This window comes from Pteropus alecto, unplaced genomic scaffold, assembly GCF_000325575.1.
Source record: "Pteropus alecto unplaced genomic scaffold, ASM32557v1 scaffold10, whole genome shotgun sequence".
Classification (NCBI taxonomy): Eukaryota; Metazoa; Chordata; class Mammalia; order Chiroptera; family Pteropodidae; genus Pteropus; species Pteropus alecto.
In genome coordinates, this window is record NW_006431210.1 from 2,896,751 (window position 1) to 2,924,434 (window position 27,684).

Genomic DNA, 27,684 nt, shown 5'->3' on the forward strand with positions numbered 1-27,684 from the left:
CCCAGGAGATGCTATTAGTATCACTTTACATCTTTATTCCTGAATCCTAACCTGGGAAGTGTCCAAAACGAATATTCTAGGGCAAAGACAACATTTCCCAACAAAAAACAAGGATAGGTAATAGTATTCAGTATACAGTAGGTGCTTGTGTCACATTTTGGTCTTTTTTCCTTTCTCTCCCCTTAGTGCTTAAGTAAAACCACTCTCTTCAAGTTAAACGAGGTTCAGTTTGACATTTGGAACATAAGCAGAGCATTCAGGATCTTCTAAATAAGCTGTTCATGGAGCACACGAGCCAATAAACAGAGGGCAGGACAAGTGGATATGGGCTGTTGCAACTGTCAACACTAGTACATGTCACCATAGTCCTCTAGTAAACACTTCCTTTGAATTTATTAATCTAAGTGAAATTAGAAACCAGAAGTATATTAACATCTTTTAAAATAATTACACCTTGGAAGTAAGATATAGTCCATCTTTTTCTCCCTTACTAGCTTCATTCTTTTCAGCATAATACTTTTTAGTGCATGTCACAAAAAAATGTGGTAACTCCTACCTGCTCCACATAATACTATATTCTGAAAGCATACTATATTCATCGAGCAAGAAAAAATGTAAGTCTACTCAGAAAGAGCTAAAGAACTAGGTTAATTCTGCAAAATCCTTTATTTCATGATATACTCACAGAAACAGTGAGATTTCCCCAGGAAATATCATGTGCTGTTAAATTCTTTTCCTTCCACGCATTTAGAGTTTCATTGCTAGGGCTAGGAGGTTCAATACATACACATCTGAGAAATTAGAAAAGGATAAAATTTTAAGGATCCTGTATTTCATGTTTACACTTCATTGAATCAATCACACAATGTTGTAGCTTTTAACTTATTAACTTTTCCCATGCTGCAAAGCATAGAGACTAGGAAAGTGAAAACACATCATAAACAATGGAATGAAATAAGGTATGGCTTATATAAATAAACCTATATAAATACCAATAAAATGTTTAATTAATGAAACTGGTTAGCTATTTCACTTGGGGGATACAAATTCCTTCAAAAATCTGAGATGCTACCATGTTTAGCAAGGTCACTCTCCCCTAAATCTTATCTACTTAATCTTCATAGAAGCTTCTACCACCTCTCCATTCCCACACACATACAACATGCACGGATTCCCAATAAAAGTTATACTAGTAATTCTTTGCACTCTTATAAGCCCTACTTATTCATACTTTATTGACCTTAAGATTCATTCTTAAAAAAAAAATAAGTAACAACACAGCTTTCCATCAGGATAAGACTAGGAAAGCCATTAGGAGAACAGAGAGTTTAGCTCATATCCAGAACTATCTCATCTGCCCAAAAAAGCTATAAACACACACACACAAGCAAAAAACAATCTCTAAATGTGGATTTAAAAATGGCAACAAACAAGAATATTCCCAATTAGATTATGAGCCATTTGAGAAGAGGCAAGAGGCTGGATGTTGGATTAAATCCAGGCTCTATTATTTACCAGCAGTTTGACCCAAGGCAAGTTTTAACCACCACGTACCTCAGTTTCTTCATACATATGAATAATTAAGTAACAGTATGATATGAATTATGCAACACTACAAACATAGTGCTTGCAAGTGCTCACAGCATGTTAGCTGAACAAATGATGTTCACAGGTAATTATTTGGTTAAGCAGGAGGAAACACTGCTCTAACTGGGTGGCATGAGTATAAACTCCTTGCTTCACTTCATAAAGGTCAATGGAGCAGCAACGGAAAGAAGACAAAAAGTAGCATTTAAAAAGTTAACTAGTTTAAGAGCAAAGAAGATAGTACAAAATAGATTTGGCATCAAAGTGTCACTCATATTTTCAAAAAGGTCAATGTCTATTTGAATGGGAATTTTCATATCCCTCCCTGCTCTGTCCATTGAAGTTGAGAGTGTGCAAGGAAGGCAAGGGAAGGAGGACCGAGGAGAGGCATAGCGGGAACAGGAAGAGCACAGGGATTCGGGCCTTAGGTGGATAGAAGGAAGGAAGTTGCAGGCTTGTGTTTTTCGTAACCACATTTCTCCAGGTAAGTCAATCAAACGTAGAATCACATTTACACCAAGTATGACTGCCAAAGAAAACAAATACAGGCATCTAGGTGGAACACTAATTTTAATAACCTATTTGACTTTTTATTGAATATATTTGCCAACATTTTGCGACTATTATAACTACTTTTCAAATCCTATTTTGTTCTAGAGTCTCAAAATATTTTCATTTCATCCTTTTTCTTATCACAAAGAAAATATTCCACTAAATAGCATATGAGAATGTCCTGAAGTTATCTTTAAAATAACTTCCAATAAGAATTATCAGGCTTCAAAAATGTTAAAGAAAATGCAAACCATGAGAAATATAAATATTAAAAAAAAATTATATCCTATATCCAGGATTTAGTTAAAGAATACAAAATCCAATATAATTGATTCAAATAAATGATGGTAGCTATCAAACAACTGAATTTAAACTGGCCAAACCTATACAAACAGAAGACCAAAATACACATACTTAAATGTTATTTCAGTGAATAAAAATGATTGAATTTGTTCAACTGTATTTATGTCCATTGAGTGCTATGGTAAAATCTCATCTGTAACAGACAAAGTCAACCTCCATATGGCCAGTTGGATAGTTAGAGCTAAATATACAGTGAGCGCCACATCACAAAAAAAATCCATTTTCCTAGGCTCAGTCATCTCTCCAAAAATACATTTTAATATTAGGGGGAAACAGAAACACTTACGAATAGCTGGTCAGTTCATCTAAATTGTTGTGCATATTAAATGCATATATTTCTCCTAAATGAAAGAGCTTCTCCAAAGCCTCATAGATGAATATGATGCAAATGAGAGCTGCAAAAGCCTCCTCTGTAAATCGAGTAATATAACACACAAGGCTGCTTGCATCTGTTGCAACCAAAACAATGCACAAGAAAGAAGTCCACAGACCAATACTGGTTCTTAAAGACAGATAGGAAAGTTGATAATCTCTGTTTAGAAAGAAAAATGTGAACATGATCAACATATACATATGGAGTAACATTCGTACTTAAAATTTTCATTAACAAGCAATAAGATCAGTACAACAACATAAGATTCCTAAAAAAGAGTAAATTACAGAATAATTGACTAAAAATAATGACTAAAGAAAGCTCTATGTGTTTTCCTGCTTCAACAGAAGACTAGTTTCTTATTAACAGATGTAATAGTTATATTTTACTTAAATAAAAGATTTACAGTGAAAATCAACAAGGCAATAAATATTTCAAAAACAAAGACCTCACTTCAGAAATCAGTTATGAGGAATAAATGACAGGCAAGCAGTCTACAGAACAATTGAATGTGACTCTCTCAGAAGATTCAGATGCCCTAGTGTCAATATGGTAATCGCACCTCTGCCCCACCATCACCGCTGTCACCACACCACCACCATCTCCTCCACCATCAGTATGACCACAGAAAATGGCTTCATTTTTCAATTCAATTTCAAATAAGAAATTACTACCACAGAGTCTAGAACACTTCAAGTCACTGAAGTATGAAGTACTTAGTCTATGAAGTATGCCAGACCAGAATCAGAATCAGCTCGTTTAGTGAAGAATCGGAGTTAGAGGGGTTAGAGGGATCAAATATTTAACAGCATCAAGACATTTCAGGATAAAATATTCAATTGCATTTATCTCACAAAATGAATAGTAATGGCCATATCAAATTCCAAGTCTACCGGCTACAGGACCCTGTAACTGACTGCTAATCTGTGAACAACCCTGCCATGGGAAACTGACACCTCACTCCGACTGTGGCATTCGGTTACACAGGCCCGAGTGGCAAAGTCAGCTTGAGCCTTCAAGATCTACCTCTTTCAAAACTTCTTTTGTAAGACCAATATATCTTCTAATAAACAATTCAGATGAACACGTTCTTACTGAGTTGAAATTTGCAGGCACAAAGGATTTTTATTGCCTCTCAAGTGATTTGCTTATCAGTACTATAATCCATTGATTTTATACTCAAGGTGATTGGGGTAGAGATAATGATATGGGCTAGAGCAGGGATGACCTCACAGTAGCACAAAATATTAAAAATATATGTAATGATCAGATCCTTTTTTTCAGGTATTAAGTATATTAATGTACTTTTACCTAAGGTTAATAAACCATATAATATATAATTATGCACACATGTAAACACATTACAAGTAGATAACTATTACATACCTGCAGAATTTAAATAAAATTTTTTCAAACACTAAAACCGGACCTGTACTCCCCAATATTGTTAGAGGTTGCCCAGCAAACAACGAATAGGCAATCCCAGTTAGTGATGCTCCAAAAAGAGACTCTATTGCACTCTGTTTAAGGAAAAAAGAAATGAATAAAAGCAATACATCATAAACATATCTCTAATCTATTATAATACATGGAATAGACATCTAGAAGATAAAAATACCAATCAAGTAGTTAACAATATAAGCAAACACAACTCTGAGTCTCAAATTTAAATTTTAAGTATGGAAAATTACAAATACATTTTAAATACATAAGGAAAATTGCTTTCTTTCTGCATATTAAAAGTGAACTTTTGCAATCAACCATAATTCAAAATTCAATACTGTGAAAGACAAGGAGGGAGAAGTAAATGGAAACTAGACACAGAAAACTTTAACTCTATCTATAGATGTTTTATTTCTTAAGCCTATGGTACAAAGATGTGTATATTATTTTGAATATTTTTGTATGTCTGAAATTGTTCATTTAAAAAATAGAAAACATTAAATACTCGATATCGTGTTAGAAAAAAGACTTCTTTGAACAGATAAGAAATTAACATGTTATATTATTGTTCCCAAATTGATTTCTAAAGAGCAATTTTCCACACATTTTAAAGAAATTAATCTAACATGACAGGCTTAACCAACAGGTATCAAGAATGAAATGCTTAACATATATAAAATAGATGAAAAATCTCTTTAAAAAAAAATCATAGCGACCATAAATGAAGAAGTATCTTATTATTATTAAAATCTGTTAACAAAAGATAAAATGAGAAAATGAAAAGACTCGTAAATTTTAAATCAAAGCTAATCGGCCAATTTTATACCATCACCAACATTACATTCTAATTCTAGGTTATTAGATAAGTAAGGGGTATAGGCTATGCCACTAGACAGAGGAGAGGGATCAGAAAGGAAAGAATAGTTTACCATTCACAAACATAAGGTCAACTGGAGTGTACTATCAAGAAAGGAAAAGCCCATCATTGATAAAGGCAGGGAGAAGCAGCTTATAAGAAACAACCCTCCAGGAACTGGGAGGCAGCACAGGAGCAGCCAAAGAGCAGGCCTTGAAAACCAGATTTGAAGTGGAAAACTGGTTCCTAACAAGGTGTCAAGATGTGGACATATCTAAAACTTTCGAAGCCCAACCTTTCTCATTTTTAAATGGGGATGATGATAGCCAGTAAAACTTAATGAAGCAGTATTTGTGAAAATATCTAGCAAAGCCTAGTATCTGACATACAGAATGCACTCCATAAATGGTAGTAATTTTCATCAGCAGCAATAACAGCATTTTCCAAAATGAAAATCACAAAATAGTAGTATACGGTAAAACTATTATTCAACTATTAGTATAAAAATAGGATCAAACCCACACGCAAACTTGACTTTTGGCAAATGAAGAAGTGTCCATATTAACAATATAATTGTTAACTGCATGAGATAAATTTGTTTTCTTTCCCACATACAAACAACAGTTTGTCATAGAAGACACTGCTAAGCCATTATAAAATCCTTAGTTCGAACAGAATATGCATATTTGGGAATGAATTTAGGTGAGCTCAAGTCAAAGGAAAAAATTGTCTAAATGGTATCTAGGAGATAGAAGGCAAAAAATTGAGGAGAAAAGCGAAGAGATGGCAAATAAAAAAAAAATGCTAATGGGGCAGATGGCCACAAAAATTTCAGTCTCTCTCTAAAATGTTGTATAGAAAAAGCAGAAACAGCCACATGAAGCCCTTCCTTTCACCATCTCAACCCCCTTATGGCCATATTTACTAGGTCCTTTATACCCAGACCTACTTTTTACTAATTTTTAAACTGTTTCTATATTTGTTCCCAAACTGAACCCTGTTTTTCTCTAAAGAAATTATAGTCTCACTACCTGCCTCCCCCACCCCATGTTCAGAAGTCTCCATTTTACCCATCAAAAGCCCTAATCTTATCTTCCCCATATACCTCTCCACTGCTACCAAATACTCCCCCTGCTAGTCTTTCTTCCTTCTCAAAACCTCTATTTTTGGTTTTTGCAAAATTATATCATCCTGATTCCTCTTTTAGAGCTCAGATGGTTCCTGTGTCTAATTTGCTGGGCCATTTTCCTCTTCACTCTCATCCCTCCTCCATTCCATAAATGTGAGTAACTTCCCACAGTTTTCCTCTCCTTTTCGCCCTATAAATTATCTCCCCTGTTAAACTTATCTATTCTCAGTTTCAACCCCTACTTGTATGTGAACCATTCCCAATCTATTCATTTCTTCCTTACCACTACAAACTCTGGAACTCCACCTCCTAATGTCGCTATTTATACTTGAAGATCCAATAAAGCATCTGAAAACAAACACATCATTTCCACATCATTTTACTCCATAAGACTCTTGAGTTCTCTCTTTCCATTACTTCAACTCCTACAGCTCTTCCTTTACCTCACTCTCACGGCACAGCACCCCATGGCATAGTAACTACGTATACACTATCTTATCTCTTTCTCTTAGGTTAGGATCCTTGAGGACAGAAGACTCATGCTCGTGTTACAACTGTCTATATTCCTCCAGTGCCTGAAGCACTATCACATGCACAGTATTAAACAGCAGGATGAGATGGGCAGGCAGCGAGGGACAGTCCAAGAGCAAAGCAGCATTTCCATGATGGTAAGAGAGAAGGCACATTTCCACAGGGACCAGCAGAGTTACATGTACAAATTATGACAGCACATAAAGTAACTTACAAAAAATATATACTTTTGACACAATGATTATAGAATAAGGTAAAAGAATAGAATTAATTGAAAATAAATTGAGTTGAAAGGAAATTTTTTAAGTGTCAGGTACACTTCATATTCAACTCATGAAATGCTTTAATTAAATAATTATCACTACTTAGTTTTGGCTATCTTTTAACCTTTTATCTGTAAATAATAAATAAATAAATGAATGAATGAATGAATAAATAAATAAATAAATAAAATTTCTCCCAAGAGTAAATATAATTTAGATACAGTTAAGAATTATAAATATCTCATTTAAATGTCATTAAAATATATATAAACAAAAAAATCATCTTCAAGATTTTACAAAGCACTATTTGGTTATGCCTCCTAATACAATATTACCAAGAATGAAAAAACATAACTTTCATTTTAGTCATATCAAATTATGAATGTAGTTTTCAGTTACACTTTCCAATGAAGTCTTTGACTACTATCAGAAAATTTAGTAACAGCAAAATTAAAGCACCACTTCAAAAATCCATCATTGGTCCACAATTATGTTCTCTTCTTCCAAAGAGTCTAGTCCGGGCCTAATCGCCAGGCTGATTAGTTACCATTAATTGCATGGCTCTAACTAATCCTATTATGCCTTACAGGATATGAAGTAGCCCCAGTGATAAATTTCCCCACCCATGACCCGCCCAGAATTAGTTCAGTTGTATTCCCCCAACCCGACCACTCTTCCCCACACAGACAATACAAGCCTTTTACTCAATTTATAAAACCATTCATCCAGCAAGCCAGAATAAACTTTTTTCTTTTTTTCTTATTCTTTTCTTTGATTATTTATTTATTTATTTATTTATTTTTACCTCGACTGTGCATCTTCTCCTGTTCATATGGCTTCCCCATGTTTTCCACAGCAATTACCTTTGGGGAAAGTCTGCTTTGGGACAGGTTAATCATGCTGTGGGTAGACTCTTCAAATAAAAGTATGAATAGTGAGACAAATGCACACAGACACTTGCCTCTGAAGAGCTAAGAGCCTGGCCACTACCAATCTTTGTACTCACTATTCTGCCTTCTGTAGCTTCTCCAAGCAGCCCTCCAAAAGTGATTACAGGAGACATACAGGCACAGTATAGGAAAAGAATCGAGGCCAGGCACTGTAGACTTAATGCATCCTTGAAGTCACTCAAGAAAAAAGGTGCTTTCCTTTTGATGTCAAGTATCAAACCACCAAAAAGCCTAAATAGGTGAGATGAAACTCGTCAAACTGTACACTAGAGGATTCTGGCTATTTCAAACTAAAACTATGGGCTACATAAAACTGCTGGTGTCTAGTGTTTTTTGTCAACAAAGTTAATATCCTATTTAATTCATGGTATAAATTACAGAAGAATCACTCATTAATCTAATCCACTAGAAGGAATGGTAGATCTCATTAAGTTAAAATAGACATAAACATCTGTATTTTATGGACTATATACTGAAAAGACTGCAGGCAAATGATTTTATATGAGTAAATGTAATTTCAGACACAAATGTGCAAAGAAATGTACAATAAAAATAAATAAAACCTAACAATCCATTCATGAAAATGTGCATATGCAATCGTATTATTATCTACATTATAAATCTTAAAGGCAAGTGTCAGAAAACCGGAAAGGCAACTATAATATAAATCAAAAGCCCTCAAGTATCTTTTAGTATGAATAGAGTATGCTGTGCCTAGATACACTCAGTAGTGAATAAAATAATTTTATTTCAATCACATAAATATTTCTGGTGCAGAAAAAAGCCTAAAAACTACTCCAGTGTATTAATTTACTGTATATGTAGTCAAACTAATGTGCATATTAATAAAAGATGTTTTAATTAGTAAATTTAAAATCTATATTTGAACATTAAAGCTGTATCATTTCAATGTTGTTATTTTTTTTTTTTTATCGGTCTTTTGCCTACATCTAACTTGAAAGTATTCCAATGAAATTAAGCTCCCTGAGGAGCAGAGACTATTTCTTTTTCATTGCCATTATCTTCAGTGTCTAGAACAGCCCCTGGGGCATAGTAGGTATTCAATAAGAACTGGTGAAAATCAATAATTCAAAAAGGTTTTATGACTTAAAAATAAATAATCAGTCATATTCCTACTGTAGAAAATATACCAAAAAAATTAATCTTATACTTTCAAATGCTTTGGATGTTTTAAGCTTTACCGCTGAATTTTTTTTTTAAGTTAATATTGAAAAAGATCCTAAACACACATGGACAAGTGGAAGAAGTTATCCTATAAATAATCTGATAACAAGGGGACTCAACTTGAAATAAAATAGGTGCCAATGATAACCTAGAAAATGAAACTATATCATCAAGTCAGTAATTAATTTAACAGCTTATATATGAGGCTCTCAGGTGACCGTGAGATCAACAGTGGCCTTGGTATTCTTCAGTGACTAACCCTATCTTAGTTTGAAGTTTGAAAAATAATAAAAAAAAAAGGCTAATATCAGATCAGCACCTACCATACAGGAATAGTCTTATTCTCTATTATATTCACAGAGACTAACATATTGGTCAATGAATTAATTGTGAGCTTAAGGTTCTCTAAAATTTACATTAAGTACAGCAACTGTTATTTTTCTTCTATATAGTATTTTTTAGGCATGTCATTAATATCCTTAATAAAGTGTCTGTAGAAGATAGCCTGGTTTTTTAAATAAATATTTAAGATTCAAGATCTTTTACTTCCACAGTGATAATCAGGAGACAAAACTATATCAATATCCACAAGCTTTTCTACAGTATAAAAATTTCTCTACAGTATAACATTTCTCTACTTCTACAAAATATTTTAGGACAATGTTTGCACCTGGGAATATTTCTATTCTTTATTTCAAAAATGAACAACTTCAACAATTTTTATAATTAGTTTTCCAGAGATCATTATCATGGGTTAGTTATACTTGTCTAATTTTACATTATCTCATGACATAATGCTCTTTTAAGAGTTTTAAGTCTATGCCAACACACACAAAAATATTGGTTATAATTCCTCTCTATTCCCATAATTCGTTAACTTCCTATGGAGGACTGTAATAGGGCTCCACACTTTAAGAACCTTCTTGTAAATTAATATAAATTAACTTACTTTGTAACTGCAACATTCTTAACATATGCTGCATAAAATTTTCATTTTAAATTAAAGCAAGGTATACAGAACCCAAGTATACACTGGTAAAATTATTTTAAAATGCGTATTAATTTTCCTTGATGTCATATACCTATACATAATAAGTCATTTTTTAAAATATGAAAATAATACTGTACTAGATTAGGTCTCAAATATATGCAAAGAAAAAGAATGCTTATGTCTTTTTCATCAAATCAACCCCTAGTCTCAAAAAGACACCCACACTGTATCAGTATTTGTACCCACCGTCCAGTCCTCTGTAGCTCAGGCCCAGCATGATGAGCGGCCTCGTTAGGAGTCTCACCCGAGCTGGGGGCAGATCCATTGGAAAATACAGGAATCTTTCTCTTTTCCTGAATTTCATAAAAAAATACATACTTTCAGAATTCTGTTTTAAGAAAACTAAGATGGCATCTTCAATTAGAGGGAACATGAGGTCTCATACTGGTTATCTAATTATTACATCTAGAAAAAATGCTTCCTAAGGTAAACCTCAGCTGTAAATGAATCATACTTTAGAAAAGAATCTAGTATTTGTCTCTATTAATATTTTAAATTTACGGCTGGTTTTTTTCCATTTTATATTCTAATATCAAATATACTAAACATTCACACACACCATTTCAAATTATTATTCAGCAATAGGAACATAAATATTCAATAAAGCATCTATCCAATGAGAATGTAAAAATATTGCTCACATTAACTATTGAAAATGTACTTTACATTAAGAAAAAGGTAAATGCGATTTTTCTTTTACGGAAAACTTCCCTTAAGATATAAGTAGCACAAGAGTTGTTTGTTAAACACATTTTCATAAAAATCAATTTCCCATCAAATTTTATTATAAATTCAAGAGTATTATGCTCATGATAAAGGACCTCGTCCCCCTCACTTGAGAAAGAAGTGAGCTTTCATTTTGTTACCTCTGGAAGTCAGAGGTTGCTGAGAGGAGAGGGAGAGGCAGATGGCAGAAAGGTGGTGGGTTGCTGTTCACCCCAAGAGGCTCCCTGGGTCAAAGGCTCTGGATGAACTACAAACACACACTACCTGGTTTTTATGTTCAATATTTATACAGCAGAAAGACTTGCCTATAATCATAAGATTACTATTAGCAAATATCAAAATTACAACTAAATTGCAACTTAGCTCAAAGGAGGAAGAGAAAATAAAATTATAGAATTCCTAGAAAACAAACATAATAGAAAATACTACACATCACAATGTATGACACCAAAAAAAGCATCATTCAGGAAAATTAAGCACTTATATTAAGAAAAATGGAAGACAAAAAATAAATGAATTAAGCATCTAACACAGGAAACGTGAAAAATAAATCTTTCCTGAAGGAAAGTGATAGGAATGAAATAAAACAGCTAAAAGCAGAAAGTGAATTAGGAAACCAAGTACATTTTTTAAAAAAGACAATTAAATAAATTTTAACAGCTATATAGAGAAAAAGAGAGAGAGAGAGACTATATTGTACAACCTTATGTAAATAAAATTCTCACACAAACCAATTTCCACAGAAGAAATAAGTAAGTTGCGGAAGTCTACCACACAACAAAAGATTCAAGCTCAGAAAGTCTACAAAGAATTCTTTCAACTTTTAGAACCAAATTATTCCAAGCCCTTTAAAGTTTTAAGAACAAAGGAAAAGGAAAACTTAAAATTTATTTTTATGAAACAAGCACACTATATCAAAACATGAAGACTGCACAAAAATCTATAGTCCAATCTACTTAGAGATGAAAACAAATACCAGACATAGACCACTACCACTTTAAAGTCCCAGTTGTATTTATTCCAACAATGTAAGAGTGTTTTCATATTAAAGAATCTGTAATTTACCATAATTGATAAAATTCATATGATCATCTCCCAAGAAGGTCATATGACAAAAAGCCCTTTGACAAAATTCGACATCCACTTATATTAAAAATTTCAATGAAATAGAAATTAGGGTACTTTCCTAATATGATAAACAAGGTATTTTGGTCCAAATAGTCCTTGTACTTAATAGGAGAAACATTAGAGTTGTCGACTATAGTTAGAAACAAATTAAGAAATGCCCATTTAAATTCAGCTACTACTTAACACTATTAGAGATTTTAGTCAATACAATTAGACAACAGAAATATACCAGAGGTATAAGAATTTAAAAAGGAAGGATAGAATTATCTCTTATTGCAGATGATATGATTGAAAATCTACTACATACAGTAAATGAATTAAAAAAGGTAGCAGGATAAAAAAGAAATATACAGTAACCAACTGAGGTTATAATAGAACAAAGACTTCATTTACAATAGCAATAATAAAGATAAAATACTTATGAATACATGTAAAGCATAGACAAGGAGAACTTTTTAACATTCCTTAAGGATACCAATACTGACTTGAAATAGGAAAACAACTGGGAAAAGATATACCATGTTCTTGAATAGATTCATTGTTATAAAGATGTCAATTTTCTCTCTGTTCATTTAGAAATTTAACTGCCATCACAACTATTTTAAAAATCATGTTTTGTTTCCGTAAATAGAAAGCTGATTTTAAAGCTTACATAGAAAAGTAAATATGCAAAGACAGCCAAGGAAATTCAGAAAAACAAGAGTAAGAGAGGAGTCAAGAATGAATCTAGACCTACTGGACATTTAAAATATGCCAAAAAGCCTCAAAAACTAAAGTGTGGAATCAGTCCATAAAAAGACACACCAATGAAAAAGAAATTTCTCAAATTTACCTGCATTCATACGGAAATTTAACTAATTGAGAAAAGCAACATCGTCATTCAATGAGAATAATGCTTAACTTTTCAATAAATTCAGACAACCAGACAGCAATTTAGGAAAACGATAAAGCTCAATGTATACTCCATCTAATATACCATGACGAACACCAAAGGATCAATGATTGATTTAAATATTAAATTTAAAAAAAAAAAAGGTGGTGGAGGGCAATGAACAAAAAATATCCAGGAATATTCAACCTCACTAATTACAAAAATGCAAATTAAAACCACATTAAAATACCCAAGACAGCAAGGAAAGATATCTATCAGATTGATGAATATCCAAAAGTTTTACAACATACTTGTGTTAGTGAGGCTGTAGGGACATAAGCACTTGCATACATCACTGTGGGAGTCTAAAATAGTTCAATCAGATAAAAAGAGATTCTGGTAATATCTACTAAAATTCTAAATTCCCATGTGAGCTAGCAATCCAATTTCTGGGACTCTATCTGCAGAAGACCAACATGACATAGGAATACTATGATATGGTTTGCAATAACAGAAGACAGAAGACAACCTGAGCCCAAGAATATGATAAAGTATGATATGTCCATAAATGGAATATAACAAAGCTGTGAGAAAAAGAATAAGAAATATTTCTATAATTTCTTATGATCAGGTTTCCAAGATACATTGTTCTATTTAAAAAAAACAAGATACAGAACAGTACATACAGTATGTTAACTTTTGCTGAGAAAGAGGAGGGAATTAAAACTATATGTTCCTATCTTTTTGTACTGAATAAACATTAGAAGGATAAACAAAAAAATAAGCAACAAATGGTGTCCCACAGGGGGTGGGGATAAGGAGAACAGCATAAAGGGGACATGCTAGGGTACGACTTCTCTCAGTGTACCTCTTTAAATAGTTTTGATTTTTGAAAATGTATAAAGTACTCAAAAAAAATTTTTTTTTAAGTAACTCAAAGAATTCTTACCTGAGAAGGAACACTTTTTGGTGGTTCTATGCGTATAGAAGGATCCCACTCTCCTGGAGGTAGGACAGTTACTTGATCTAAAAATTCATCAATTCCAGATAAGAGGTCATTTCTGTCTTTTGCTTTATAAGCTACATCATGAAAAATCTAAAGGAAAAAAAATTGAGTAAAAGGATTTTAAAGTTGAAAGAAAATTCTACACAGTAAATCCACTTTAGATATCACAGATTAGTGTTTAATAAAGATAATGACCCAACCTCTTATCCTAAGCCTACCCTGGATAAAACTATAAAAAATAACCCACTATCAATATTATCAAATGAATTAATGGTAACAACCAAACCACAAAAGAAAATAGGTATGTGTTAAGACAGAACAATTTTTAAAAAGAGGAATTTTACATGGTATTATACTCGGCAATTAATTACAAAATGAAATAATACTGTATCGTGTCATTCTACTTCTGCGATATTTTAATGTTATTTATCCAACAGGAATAATCGTGGATATGCAAAGAATTTTATTTAATTAATTTATTTGATCACTTGTATCTACTGGGTGCCTACTATTTGCCAGGCATAATTGTGGATAATGCAATGCACACAAACAAGGCAAGGTCCCTGTACTCAAGAACCTAGGGGAAAAGACAGTGAAACAAGTTAATTACACAAATACCTAACTGCAGGTAACGATAAATGCTGTGATAAAAATTAAGCAGGGTAAAAGAAGACCTCCTAGAGGAGGTAACACTGTAGCAGAAATCTGAATGGGATGAGAGTCAAAACCATGCAGAGGGCAAAGTGGAGTGGGATGGTGGAAGAGCACCCAGGCAAAGGGACCAGCGACTGTAAATGCCCAGAGGCAGAAGGGAACATGATACATCTGGGGAACAAAAAAGAGGTTAATGTGACTGGAGCAAAAAGTGGGAGGAGTGTGAACAGTACTAGGATGCAAGTTTCGAGGAGCACACAGAGGCTAGATCGGGCAGATCCTATTAAGACAACGGTAAAGAGTTTAAGTTTAAACATGAATATATGACAGGATGTCGCTGACACATCTGGATCAAGGAAATGATATATTCAAATCTGTAAGTGATTGGTATAGTATGGAAGAAAATACTGTAAAGAAAGACTCATAAAGTCTACTTTAATCACCTAAGAGAAAAAGAGTCTAAGCCAGAGAGCTGGCATGGAGATGGAAAGGAGATGGCAAATTTAGTGCAAAACACACTGAAGAGGTAAAATCCAAATGTTGGTAACTAACATTTTGTCATCAAAATGTTAGTCAGGATAGAGAAATGAGGGCAAGTTCAGATATGTGAGATTTCAGATACCTTAGGGACACATGGCACAGATGTCTGGCACCCAATTATAAAGCTCCCTCCCAAAGAGAGAGAAAAGTCCTGATCAATACAGGTCAGAGATGAAGTGACCAATAATTTCATATGCTGAGGAGGTGGGGGAGACCAAAAAGTATCCACCCATTGATCCAGACACAAAGGTCTTGAAGACCTTAGCAAAGACAATGCAAAGGGTTGAAGAGAGAGATACAATAGCACAGACAGCAAGGATATTTTTTTAACCTTCGCTATGAAAGAAAAGAAGCACTATAACTTAATACATATTATATGCTTAATACTCAGTGTCTGCTTCAAAGGGTATTTTAATTACCTCATCCGTCATGAGAGTGGCTATTGATCTTCCAATTTCATGGTACTGTGGTGCCTTTCCTGCTGGACCCAATAACAGAAATAAAAACCTAAAGGAAAAGTTAAAATATATAAATTTAAGCATAAACAACATACACACATAAATCTCAGCAATCATTAAAAAAAAAAAAAATCATTCAAATGTCAATACAAAAACAACAATCAGACCTCTTTTCCAACCTCCCACACCAGTCAGTGGAGAAAAGATGGCAACTCAGACTAAAGCAAACAAAACTAAGAAAGGCATTCATTCATAATTAACTTTCCACCCAGTTATTATTTCCCATCTTCCTTAGGATAAGACAGTAGTTAAGAAATTGAGTGTTCCTGTCTTCTGTATCATTTGGAATTTGAGTAAACAATTTTTTCTGGTCTGTACTGACAAAAAAAATAAATTAGTGAATATCAATCCCATTTAAGTACTTAAAGTTTGCCTAAGAAAATAGTTGAAGAGTATACATACACACACACAAAAATCCACGATCCCTCAAAATATAGTCTGGATAAAGATTCTAATATGGTAAATAAGGTGCTAATTCCCTTGGGAGAAAAAAAATTTATCTACGACTCCAAATTTAACACCAAACCTCATAGTATCTGATTTTTTTATTTATTTATAGTGACTAAATAAAAAGTATTTAACTTCCTACTTAGTTATGCCCTTATTAACACTACAGTAAAATATTAATATTCATACTCAGCCAAACTGGAAGTATTCATTTTTTTCATTTAACTTAATACTGTACCATTAATGCACCTCAGTGAAGCATATTAAAAACAGGCGTGCACATTTCCATCAAATTGCAATTAATTCTTCAGATTTACTATTATAAAAATAATTTTAAAACTTTTAAAATTATTCTCATTTCGAATTAAGTTTATACAATCAATAGCCAAGGAACTGATTATTCTTTATAAGCCAACATACTTATTATTCTTATGGATATCACCCCTATTTCAATTTTTTACTCATAATATATATTGAACAGAAGATTTTGGTCAGGTGAGAACAAAGCATTTGCCTAACTCAGAGACATTATCACATTTAATAAACCCTATGAAATATTATTATCCTCATTTTACAAATGAAGCTTAGAAAATTTAAGTCAGGTGTGACTCCCTCCTAAAAAGTGACAGAGCAAGGATTCGAACTCCATTTTCTCTGACTCTAGGGCCCGCACAAAACATAATATGTCTGAAATGATGAACTGTTTTTTAAACCAAAGCTCCTGAGACACCAAACTTCTTATGAAGGTATAAACACAAAATTTTTATAAAGGATATTTGTTTTATTCATTGACTTATTTGTTTGTTTTGTTTTAGTTCTAGAAAGAAAGATCATTCTTTTATCCTCACATAATCAAAGCATTTGGTATAATGACAATAGTAACAAATGAAATGATCTTTTCTTACATAAAACCACATGTTCCTTGGGAAGATGAAAATTTTCAGTTTGGGAGCTAACTCTTTACCTGGTAGGAACAGGGACCTCAGTCAACCCTGAGAGGAGAACAGCGGGAGCCAGTCTCACAAACGCAATTATAGGCCTTTCCAAAAAGTCTACTTCTCCCACCAGAACATTAGATGCCTCGGCTCCCGAAGGAATTTTTCTCATGAAATTCATATCAACCTATTGACAAAAAATAATTAAAAATAAAATCTGCATGGTATTTATAAGACTATTTAGAAGGAAACAGGAAAGAAAAGATGCTTTTACGACTAGTATTTGCTAATCAAAACTGGTGTTCTAACGAATGTATAAATGCCAAAATTCTCACAAGTACAAAGAACGGAGTAGACAAATACAGAAAAGCAAGCAAAACACATCTACCAAACAATAATCCCAATTGTTTTAACTGTCATAATCTTCGCTATTTCAGAGATCTAAATTATCAAACATACAAACTAGAGAAAATTTTCAATGAATAAAGCACTATTCATTAAAAACTATTTAAGACAAAAATATAGTCCACTAACAATGGCTCATGAAATTATACACAGTGCTAAAAAATATTCATTTCATAATTATCTACTGTTTAATCTTATAAATAAATTTTAGTCCCTTTATATTCTTTATAAGTCCTTTTTACTTTAAAGAACTTTGGGCATTCCCCAGTATTTTCATTAAGTGGAAAAAACTTTTTTTACTTAAAACTAAAATAAATAGGCATTATTGGTATAGGTATATGGTAGTGCTATATAATCAAATTTAGTTGTCTGTGTATAATTACAAAGGAAAGGTTACAAACATAATATCAAAGTACGGGAAGTTCTTCATTTATATGCAGTTTCACACAAGTCACTAAACAACCACTTACAGGGCTATCTATTAAAAATAAAACCAGCACTTACGGCGGACCTCTTGAGTCCCACACCCAGTGTGCCACAACTACAGTGCCAGGAGGCAGACTCCTGCCCAACAGGAGACAAGGAGGTGTACACAGGGATAGGCCAAGTAAAAAAAAGTAAAACTGTGACAGAGGAACAAAAAAAAACGGCATCTGCCATGTCTAGAGGAGATCTATAATGTAAATTATATTAATTTATTCATTTAATTAAAATAAAATGCAATTTAATTACTGAACACTTTGCATTTATCTGAAATAATAGGAGCAGCAATTAAAAATATGATCAAATTATAAAAGAAGAAGTAAAAGTATAACAGACTTTCCGTACAGTCAATGTCCTATATGCAAGGCTTTTTATAATTTTAGAACACAAAACTCAGCAAAGTTATATAACATAAATCATTTACACTCCTTTTCTACAAAATGTGATTTATACTTTGCATTTTAAAGTAAAAGGCTGAAGGGAAATGACTCTTACTTGAAATAAACACATTTAATTAAATGTCTGACATTGGATAAGTATCGAGAATATCCTATAGCAAATTAATATCATTAAATTACAATGGCCACAAGGAATCAATTATTCAGAAGTAACACTCATAAAGTCTCTTTAAAATTCATTTGTAATTTGAACCTGTTTTTGTGAAATAAGTTTTCTTTTTCTATTTTACCTCAATACTCATTAACCAAAAGTTTAAAAAAATCATATTTGAGATAGGTGAATTATTTTTAAATCCATGCCTTTACCTACCCATGGGGAAGCACCGATATGTTTCCCAGTGACAATCCAGAAAGTACTAACACCATGAGACAGTAATTCTAGGATCGCATTACAGCCAACAAAAGGCTGAACCACTACTACTGTTGTAACATCATTCCCAGAATTAATCTTTCTAATGGTGGTAGCTCCAGGACAAATGACTATACGTCAAAAGGTACTCAAGTTTCATGATATCTACAGGTAGGTATAAATGAAAATACCATGTTATTCAGATACTCTTTTTGTCAGAAATTCTAAAACTAGTAAGATATAAAGTTATTCAAGTGCTAAGAGATTACATTTCTCACAATTTCTGATCTTAACTTATCGCAAACATCACATGCAGGTGTATAAGTACCAGTCTATTAAAAAATTATTACAATCAATGTTAATAAAGGCACATTGCTAGCGATTTTCTCAGTAAGAATAAATATAAAATTTTAGTTAATGATAGAATTACCTTGCTGAAGTCAACAGTACTATTTTCTCTGCTGCCTCCACTTCCATTACCTTTTATCTCTCCACTTTTACTATTGTCCAAGTTTCCAGGTGCAGACTGTGGAGAGGCCAAAATACCTGTAGTTAAGAATAAACAAATTCCAAATCAATACGGAGAAAATTCACTTTGCAATCTGACTCTGTTCATATCCTGAAAGTGATGGTTTATTAAAAGCAAATGTGCAAGGTAAAAGGAAAAAAAAGTGCCCAGTGTTAGTACCATACCAGCAAGACTAATATAATATTATAAGCAATAATAAAGCTATACATTTTAACATTTAAAATGATAGAACTTACAAAAATGGTGGTTTTCGCAAAATAAATGAGTAGGTGCAGAACCACAGAAGATGGAAGACCTGAGTTTGATTACTACTAGACATACTTAGGGATTTTACATCAATAAAAATATAAATGTTCTGATAAATTCTTAGTGTAACTCAGAAAATTTAAGAGCTACATCAACTAAATGTAGGTTAAATTTACCACAATCTTCCATAATTGTAACAATTTCCTCAAGAATTTTCATTTCTGTTGAGTAATATTTATGTTCTGCCTACTGTCGTTATTCCTAAGAAATACAACTTTATAATAGCAATGTTTTTACAATAGAAATATAAAGAGTAAGGATTTTATAATTAAACAGATCTTTGCTGACATAAGCACTCTCTGCCACTTTGCCATGTGACTTTAAGGAACTCAATCTCTAAGATTCAGACAAATCTATAAAATGAGTTTGTTTGCATCAGAAATGAAAGATATGTGTTCTATAAAATTAGCTTGTTTCAATGACAAAGGATAGATATATGTCCCAGCATTAGTATACTCATTTCAAGTGGCATTCAGCAGCAGCAACATTTTATAATATAACCTAAAGCCACCCTGTAGCATATGACCAATTGTTACCACTAAGAATTTTGCAAAAAGTTCAAACCTCAAAAATTTTAAAGTATATCACAGATTTCCACCATAAAATGTATTTCATTTTTCTAAACACCCGATTTTCTAGTTCAAGAATATAGATTAATACTACCCAAAACACTAAGTATCACAGAAGAAAAAGCACTAGACTGAACAAATTACAACAGACTTTACTTTTAGTTTGAAGTCTACCACTCTCGTCCATTTAGTGACCCACAGCAACTTAAACTGTTTATGGTTACGTCCTATAAACCGCAAAGTTAATACTGGTAATTAAATCCCAGAATTTGAAGCACATCAGATATATTTGATGCATCTAAGGAAGTTTTCATTTTTCCAGAATACAACATACTATAACTAATAACTGAAATGAAGTCATTCGAGTTTATTGCTTAAACTCAATGACAGAAGACCTTTGTGATAGCCACTTCTCTTGTCAAATACCTAAACCAGGATGTTACTGTGACCCAAATATCTCAGTATAAAAAGCATATGCAATCTATTCAGCCACATGCTCATTCTCTGGAAGTGTTAATTCTGAAATAAAATATTTCCTAAGCCTTGACTCATTCATCACCATTTTAGCTTGACACTGAAAAGTTACTAAAATTTCTCTTCTTTGACCTTGTCCCTATACTTCCAGAATACAGTCTGTTCTTTTATTAAAATACACACTCAGGCAAGGGGAAAAAGTTAACTAGTACTTTTCAGTGGCTTCCCCTGGCTCCCACACAAAATGAAGAATATCATTAAGGCTCTGGCGGCAAGTACAACAGAGCAATGCATACACTTGTAACTACTAAAAATATTCAGTCTGTAGATGTATAATCGAAAGAACACACATGCACAGCTGCCCAGAATAGTCCCACTCAACAGATTTTGGGAAGAAGAGTGAAATGAGGAGAAAGCTATGGGGGAAAGTAAGGATATAGTAGGAATGTAAGAAGAAATGATATGGAACTCAGTATTGACAAAGCTGAAGATATGACCTGAAGTCACTTAGCAAACCTAGGAATCTTGAACCTGTTAAAACTGGCATGTCAGGTAAGTGTTTTCTGCCATTATCCTATCTACATAGTCCTTCCCAATTTCATCTAAGCTAAAGCTGCTTTCTCAATCAGTAAAAGGATTCTACCTGCTCCTATAATAAATTGCTGGTGCTCAGAATTAAATAAGTTCCCCAAATTAAAACTATCACTGGCACAGATAACTCAGACTATATTTATTTGCTTTAAGAAAAAAATGTTGACTATGTGTATACATAAAATCAATATTGAGATTTAAAAATTACTCTTGTAAATCTATTGTTTTATCCTTATAAATTTTTTTCTCAAAATAGCATCTCTAACTAGAGAGAGATAAATCAAAGATATCAGTTTTCTGTCTTTAAAAGCTTGAAAACAGAAGTAGTTGAAGCTTGAAAATAGAAGTAGCTAAAGCAATGGTTCATAAACTGAGAAGATTTTGTCCCTAAAAAGACTCTTGGCAATGTCTAGAGACATTTTGGTCACAACTGGGGAGTACTACTAGCAGCTAGTGAAAAGAGGCCAGGGAGGCTGCTAAACATCTTATAGTGCACAGACCAGCCCCTCATAACAAAGAACGGTCTGGCCCAAAATGTCAGTAGTGCCAAGACTGAGAAACATTGAGATAGTCGCAAATACTAGAGAGAAGTTTTCCTCTTTTACATATAATTATTCTCCAAAGAATAACTAAAGGAACACACACTTTCTGTTTTACCATGGGTATGCACAAATCAAGACCCCATGACACAAAAATATCTATATTAGTATCTCCAAAATTATGTTGAGGCCACCTTCTTCCTCTAACAAAACATCAGACTTCAAGGAAACTCAACTAGAGTTTCTAGGTGCTATACGCACAATAGGTAAACAGGAAATAATATATGGCTTCTCTTGTTATTTAATTACATACCTTCTATAGATGTCTTCTTTAACAGTAATTACGAGCTTTTTCTTGTCTTTGGAAATTCCCCCTTTCCTCCATTCTAATGTCTATTCTTTAGAAAGGCTGATAAATCTCATGGCATACTTAACAGCAGAGGAGGAAAAAAAATTGTGTTCCTCAATTCTCAGTTAATTGCTCCTTTTATTCCTTAATAACATGGCCTAGAAAAGACATTATGACCCCTATATTCTTTCCATCCTATAAAAAATGTGTAGTCCCTTATTATTAAAAATATAGAGCTGGTATAATAAAATATATACATTGTTACTGAGAGGTATAGATAGATATAAAACAAATGCAATGAAGTAACTTTAAAGTCATTTTTGTTCAAGGAAAATAGTAAGTTATGTTGGTTCTTTTTAATTAAGAGTGCTGATTATTTCTGAATAATTATTTATAGTTGTTTTTTCTCATTTTAGTTCAGTTACCTCATTATTATACTATACCTTTTTCAGGAAGTAGTAAAATTTACAATGAAATACTATACCATATATTTGTTTTATGTAGATCTGAGTTCAATTTCTTGCTCTGGATGTTTGCAGTTTGATCTTAACATCTCTACGTCTTACTTTTCCTCATTTATAAAACAGGGCTAATACCACAAACCTCACCAAATTATAGAAGAATTAGAAATATGATACTTGAAAAGAACGTATCACTGTGTGAATCAAATTAAAACAGTAGCTATAACTACAATCATAATTAATGTTGTAATGATTTAGCCACAAAGCTTTCATTTTTTATTTCTAAAAGTAAATCATTTTTTGGCAACTAATGAACTTTAATTAAACGCATCTGGTATACTTGGATAGTGCCAATAGAGAGAGAGAGAGGCTTTTCATATAGTGATAGGAACACTAGAATTTTTAATCAGAGACTTAGGCTGCCACTTAACTAGCTGTATGACCCAAGGTAAGTTTTTTAACTTTCATGAGTCTGAGTTTCTGAAAATAGGTGTATTCACTAATTTACACAAATTTTTATACCAATTAAATAGGCTAATTTAATAACTATAAACTACCATTGAAGTGTAAGATATTATTGGTATTATAGAAAATATGATAATACTTATGTGATTAAAATCACCGTTAGCATTTGTATATGGCACATTGATGCTTGGTTGTCGGTAAAATGGTCACAAAAGAATACTTCCTTATATGAAATGGGCAAAAATATATGTATAAATGTACAAGTAATTTACATAAAAGAGCCAAATTTTTCATAATATATGACTCCTAAATTAGTTATAAAACATTTATCCACTAAGAAATGTTTTATAATTCACATACAAAAATGTATCCTCTGGTCTGAAAATTTCAAGGTGAAGTTGGAATAAAGAGAGATATGGCATTAAATAAAAGACAATCAAAATCTATTCCAAAATATATTACTAGTCTTGAAATAATGACAATTCCAGGCAGTCATTAGAGAGCATCAATCTTCTGAGACAAAATGAAAAAAGAACATTCAATCCTATTATTGTTAGGAAGGTTAAAACATACTGCATTCTTTGGACAAAATCACCAAACAGTAAATAAAAAGCACATCACCTCATTATAATTTATGTATAATATGTTATGTGTTCATTCACCTTATGAATGAAATGCGCAAGCCACCATTTTTAAAAAGTCATGGCAAATTAAAAGATTACTTATAAAAACTTCGACATTTTCCTGAACCATTCAAATGCCTTGACCTGTTAAAAATCTCAGTGAAATTTTTTTGAAAGGGCTTAAATTATGTGTAGTCTTCTTTGTGGCCTTTTTTATAACTTAAAACTTTTAATAATTCTATTCTTTTCTATAACATATTATAAAGAAAAAAAACCATGCAGAAATCAAAATAAATTATAAGCATTATCTACAAATGCTGCTAAAGCTCTGTGCTAACAGGCATTCCAAGTGCAAGTGATCCAGAGGCAGAAAGCACCACACATGGAGGATTTTGAATAGTTGCCTGGAGTTATGTCAACATTTTCCTCATTCTTCTGCTCCTGGCCTTTCAGTGCTTCTAAGTCTTCCTCAGGCGGATGAATTACTACTGTGGGAATATCATCACTGGCAGGAGAAACCAGTAGTTCTGGGGCCTGAAGCTGACTCTGTTGGGAACTTCTGGTGGTCAGGCGACTGTTGCTAGGGCTGGAAGGAGGACTGTTTTGAGGGGTGGGTACTGGGGTTGTACACCTCGAGCCTGCAGGGGTTCCAGCTCTTGAAGAAGGAAGAAGATGACTGAGAAGAAGAGATAAAGGCGATTCTCCTCTCAATGAAAGGTTTGAGGCAGACAGACCTGTTCGCAAAGAGTGGCGGGAGGCTGAAAGGCCTTCCCCTGAGATAAAACAAATGAAAAATGATGAAGTTCACTGCAGAAGGCAAAGAGAAACACAAAAAAATCAATTCATACTGTAAACTGCAAGCTTTAAAAGCCCCAAATTTCAAATTCATGCTATCAGAGTTAGCATGGCAATCAAATTTTAAATGTTAGAAAGTCACTGAAAAGTTGCTTAAGCTATAATCAGTTCCCTGAAGGTGTATCCAAAAATAAAAAACAAAACAAAACAAAAAAAAACAATGTTAATGATAGCTGGTGAGGGACAATAGTCTGTTAGTAATCAAAATGCCCAATAGTGTGGCTTTTCAAAAAATAAAAGAACAGTATCAAAGCAAAGTTGCTGCTTAAATAAATGATAAATAGTATATGGGAAGATAATACAAAATAATTTAAGAACTAGAAGCCAAAACAAAACCTACCAGGCACTAATAGTTTATATTTAGTGTATTTATCCTACACTGTACCAAACCACTACAAATAATTATCTCTCACAAGAAAAGTCCACATTAACATTATCTAATAATTTCTAACTTAAAATTGATATCAAATCTTTATAGCATTAAGTCAATAGGGCATCACCTACTGGTAGTGCTCCTAAGCAATATATAAAAACATAAGACAAGTTACAGAAATTTTTTAAAAAGAGAAACATAATGTCAATTTTAAAGTATACATATTTTTGAGCTCTCTAAATATACTAATGTCCTATAATATGCTTCCATTATAATACAGCAGATAAATTTAAACAAATATACAAAATCTTTAATTTAAGTAGATAAGAATAAAGTATTCCTTCTAACAGCCATGACAAAGTAAGTGTAGCATATTTCAAAAGGTAATGTATACTTACATTTCAAATATCTATTCTTATGAAGTGTAGCTTAATGGAATAACATTGTTTTTTAGAAAAATATGAGAACTATAACCATCGATCCCATATGATCTAAGTCTATATAATCAAAGCTACATGCTCAAGAGTACCCAGATATATTAAAAATGAAGGTTAACTTTCAATCCATAAACAGTTACCACTTAGTTAAAAAATAAGCTACATGCAGGAAAACTGTTAAAGTACAATTATAACACAACAAAATAAAAGAATTCCCATGCTAAAATGGCATTTAAAATAAAATAGCCATTGCCTTATGATTAAAAGGAACCAAATGACAATTGGAAAATAATCAGAAACCAATGCATATGAGAAATAAAAGATCTAATAGGGTCTTCTGGGTAAATGAACTCATTACACTAAAACAGAGAATATATATAATACATGAAAGATGAAAATGAGAGGTGATATGTGACATAGATGGCATGTTTTTAAGTTGAAGAGATTTCATTTATACTTAAGCTTCCTTAAATAAAGGCATAATTTTAAACAAATTAAAAGACTTTTAGTGGTCAAATGCTCAGAAAAAAATGGACTCAAGTATTTTACACTGAGCTGCAAAAGATGATTACTGTCAACTTTAGATATACTCCTATCAACCTATGGCTGTCGGCTTATAGAACATTTAAAAGCAATACTGTTATTTCAGGGACAGGAAAGATGAGCAGAAGGACATTGTGGCCCATCTTCCACTCCTCTTCACTGTAATCCTCATAAGCCTTGGGTAATGGTAGCAGCTAGAGGCCACAGTGACCCTCATAAGCAACTCCAACCCTGTGAACCTGGGTTTTCCAAGGTCACTGTCATTGGAGCTCTCTCTGAGAGCCAAAATAGAACCCCAATGATGTAATCTTCCGCTTTAGGAAGAGGAAAGGCAAGACCTCCAAGTATGCCCAACTTAAGACAGAGGTAAATAGCTACCAAAATACCATCTTCCCATGTCCCACATATAACCCCCACTGCTAGATTATGAGAGTGGAGAGCTGAAATATGTGGGTCTGTGCCAGTCTCGATGGCTTAGAAGACATTAACTAGGTCATCTCTAGTATAAAATAAATAGGAGCAATCATAAAAACCTTTCAGAAACTGTATAAAGGGCAGTAAAATCAGCAAGCCAACCCCCAAACCCTTGTTTATGCCCAGCAAATAAAATATATTCAGGAGACAAGAAAAAAATAATCACTAGGAAAAAAAATCTATAGATAATAAAGGTTCAAACCCAAGATTTAGAATTTTTAAAAAAATTAAATTTATAGGTCATAATTTATGCCTTTTTAATCAATTATGTAAGAATTCTTAGAACAGAAACAAAAAAGCAGGAAGAAATAACTCAGGGTTATGTATAACGACAGTATTTAAACATTACCAATGCTTAAGTGTGCCATTTCAACAGAGTGAATGCTTAAGTTTTTCATCTAAATGATTTCTACAGATAATTCTGTCCTGTAAAGGTATTTTGGAATTGATATTTTTAAGTACACAGATAACACTATTACTTTTTTTTTTTAAAAGGACCTATGTAATGATCTGGAAAAAATATCTTTCTTTCTCCAAATGCTAACTGTAACATACTACAATACTGTTAGAGCAGCAGCAGTGTTAGCAAAAATTGGATGCCACAACTTATCTCACCATTCCTTTCAAGCAAGTGAGGGTCAGAATGTTTCTTGCCTATATCTGCAAAAGATCGAACAAGGGGAATTCGACTGGCAAATCTTTTCTCATTCTGATGATGATGTCTCTTCAGAAGAGCTTCCCTGACATTCTCTCTAATGGATTCATCCAATTGGCCAGAGGCTATCATGTTGTCCAATACCATATCTATTCAAAGGAAGAAAGAAAAAAACAGTTGATTTTATTAAATAACACTTGGATGACTTAACATAGAATAAGGTATAAGTAAAACCATATTAGAAAACTAACATCTTTAAATAGCTCTAGAAAGTATTACTCTTTTGTAATACTGAATAATGCATGCATAAAGATAAATATGAAGATTATCCAATGAAAATGAACAAATTACACAGAGACCCTTATTTTAATAAGTACTATTATTTATAAGGAGGCTACTGTTCTACGCTAATAGCGCCTATATAGTTGAAAGTGCTTTCTTGATACGGATACAATTTCTGTTAAACTGAATATTAAATAATATTGGCCTCCTAAGAAGTGAAGGTATTTTATTGCTTCACCTCCTACTTTTTTCCCCAAAACCATAGATGAATATCTGGATTCATTCATTTATTCACTAATTATTAACCGAGTATCTATTATGTGTTGGGAATACAGCAGTTAACTACTTAAGCAGAT

At 32.8% G+C, this 27,684-nt stretch overlaps 1 protein-coding gene across 2 annotated transcripts in view; it reads right to left on the reverse strand.

Annotated features, from left to right (window-relative positions):
- The window catches only part of SLC4A7 (solute carrier family 4 member 7), a 62,651-nt gene that overhangs the window by 23,118 nt on the left and 11,849 nt on the right, over positions 1-27,684 (reverse strand). Inside the window, exons 5-15 of one of the 2 annotated variants that reach the window (XM_025039087.1) lie at positions 27,007-27,195; positions 24,114-24,482; positions 19,234-19,349; positions 17,138-17,295; positions 15,628-15,715; positions 13,958-14,104; positions 10,470-10,576; positions 8,104-8,278; positions 4,262-4,395; positions 2,789-3,034; positions 686-791 (exon numbers count right to left, since the gene is read on the reverse strand). In XM_025039087.1, the coding sequence (XP_024894855.1) occupies positions 686-791; positions 2,789-3,034; positions 4,262-4,395; positions 8,104-8,278; positions 10,470-10,576; positions 13,958-14,104; positions 15,628-15,715; positions 17,138-17,295; positions 19,234-19,349; positions 24,114-24,482; positions 27,007-27,195 (1,835 nt within the window). The remainder of the gene's footprint in view (positions 1-685; positions 792-2,788; positions 3,035-4,261; positions 4,396-8,103; positions 8,279-10,469; positions 10,577-13,957; positions 14,105-15,627; positions 15,716-17,137; positions 17,296-19,233; positions 19,350-24,113; positions 24,483-27,006; positions 27,196-27,684) is intronic. The other variant, XM_025039085.1, reaches the window with a different exon arrangement.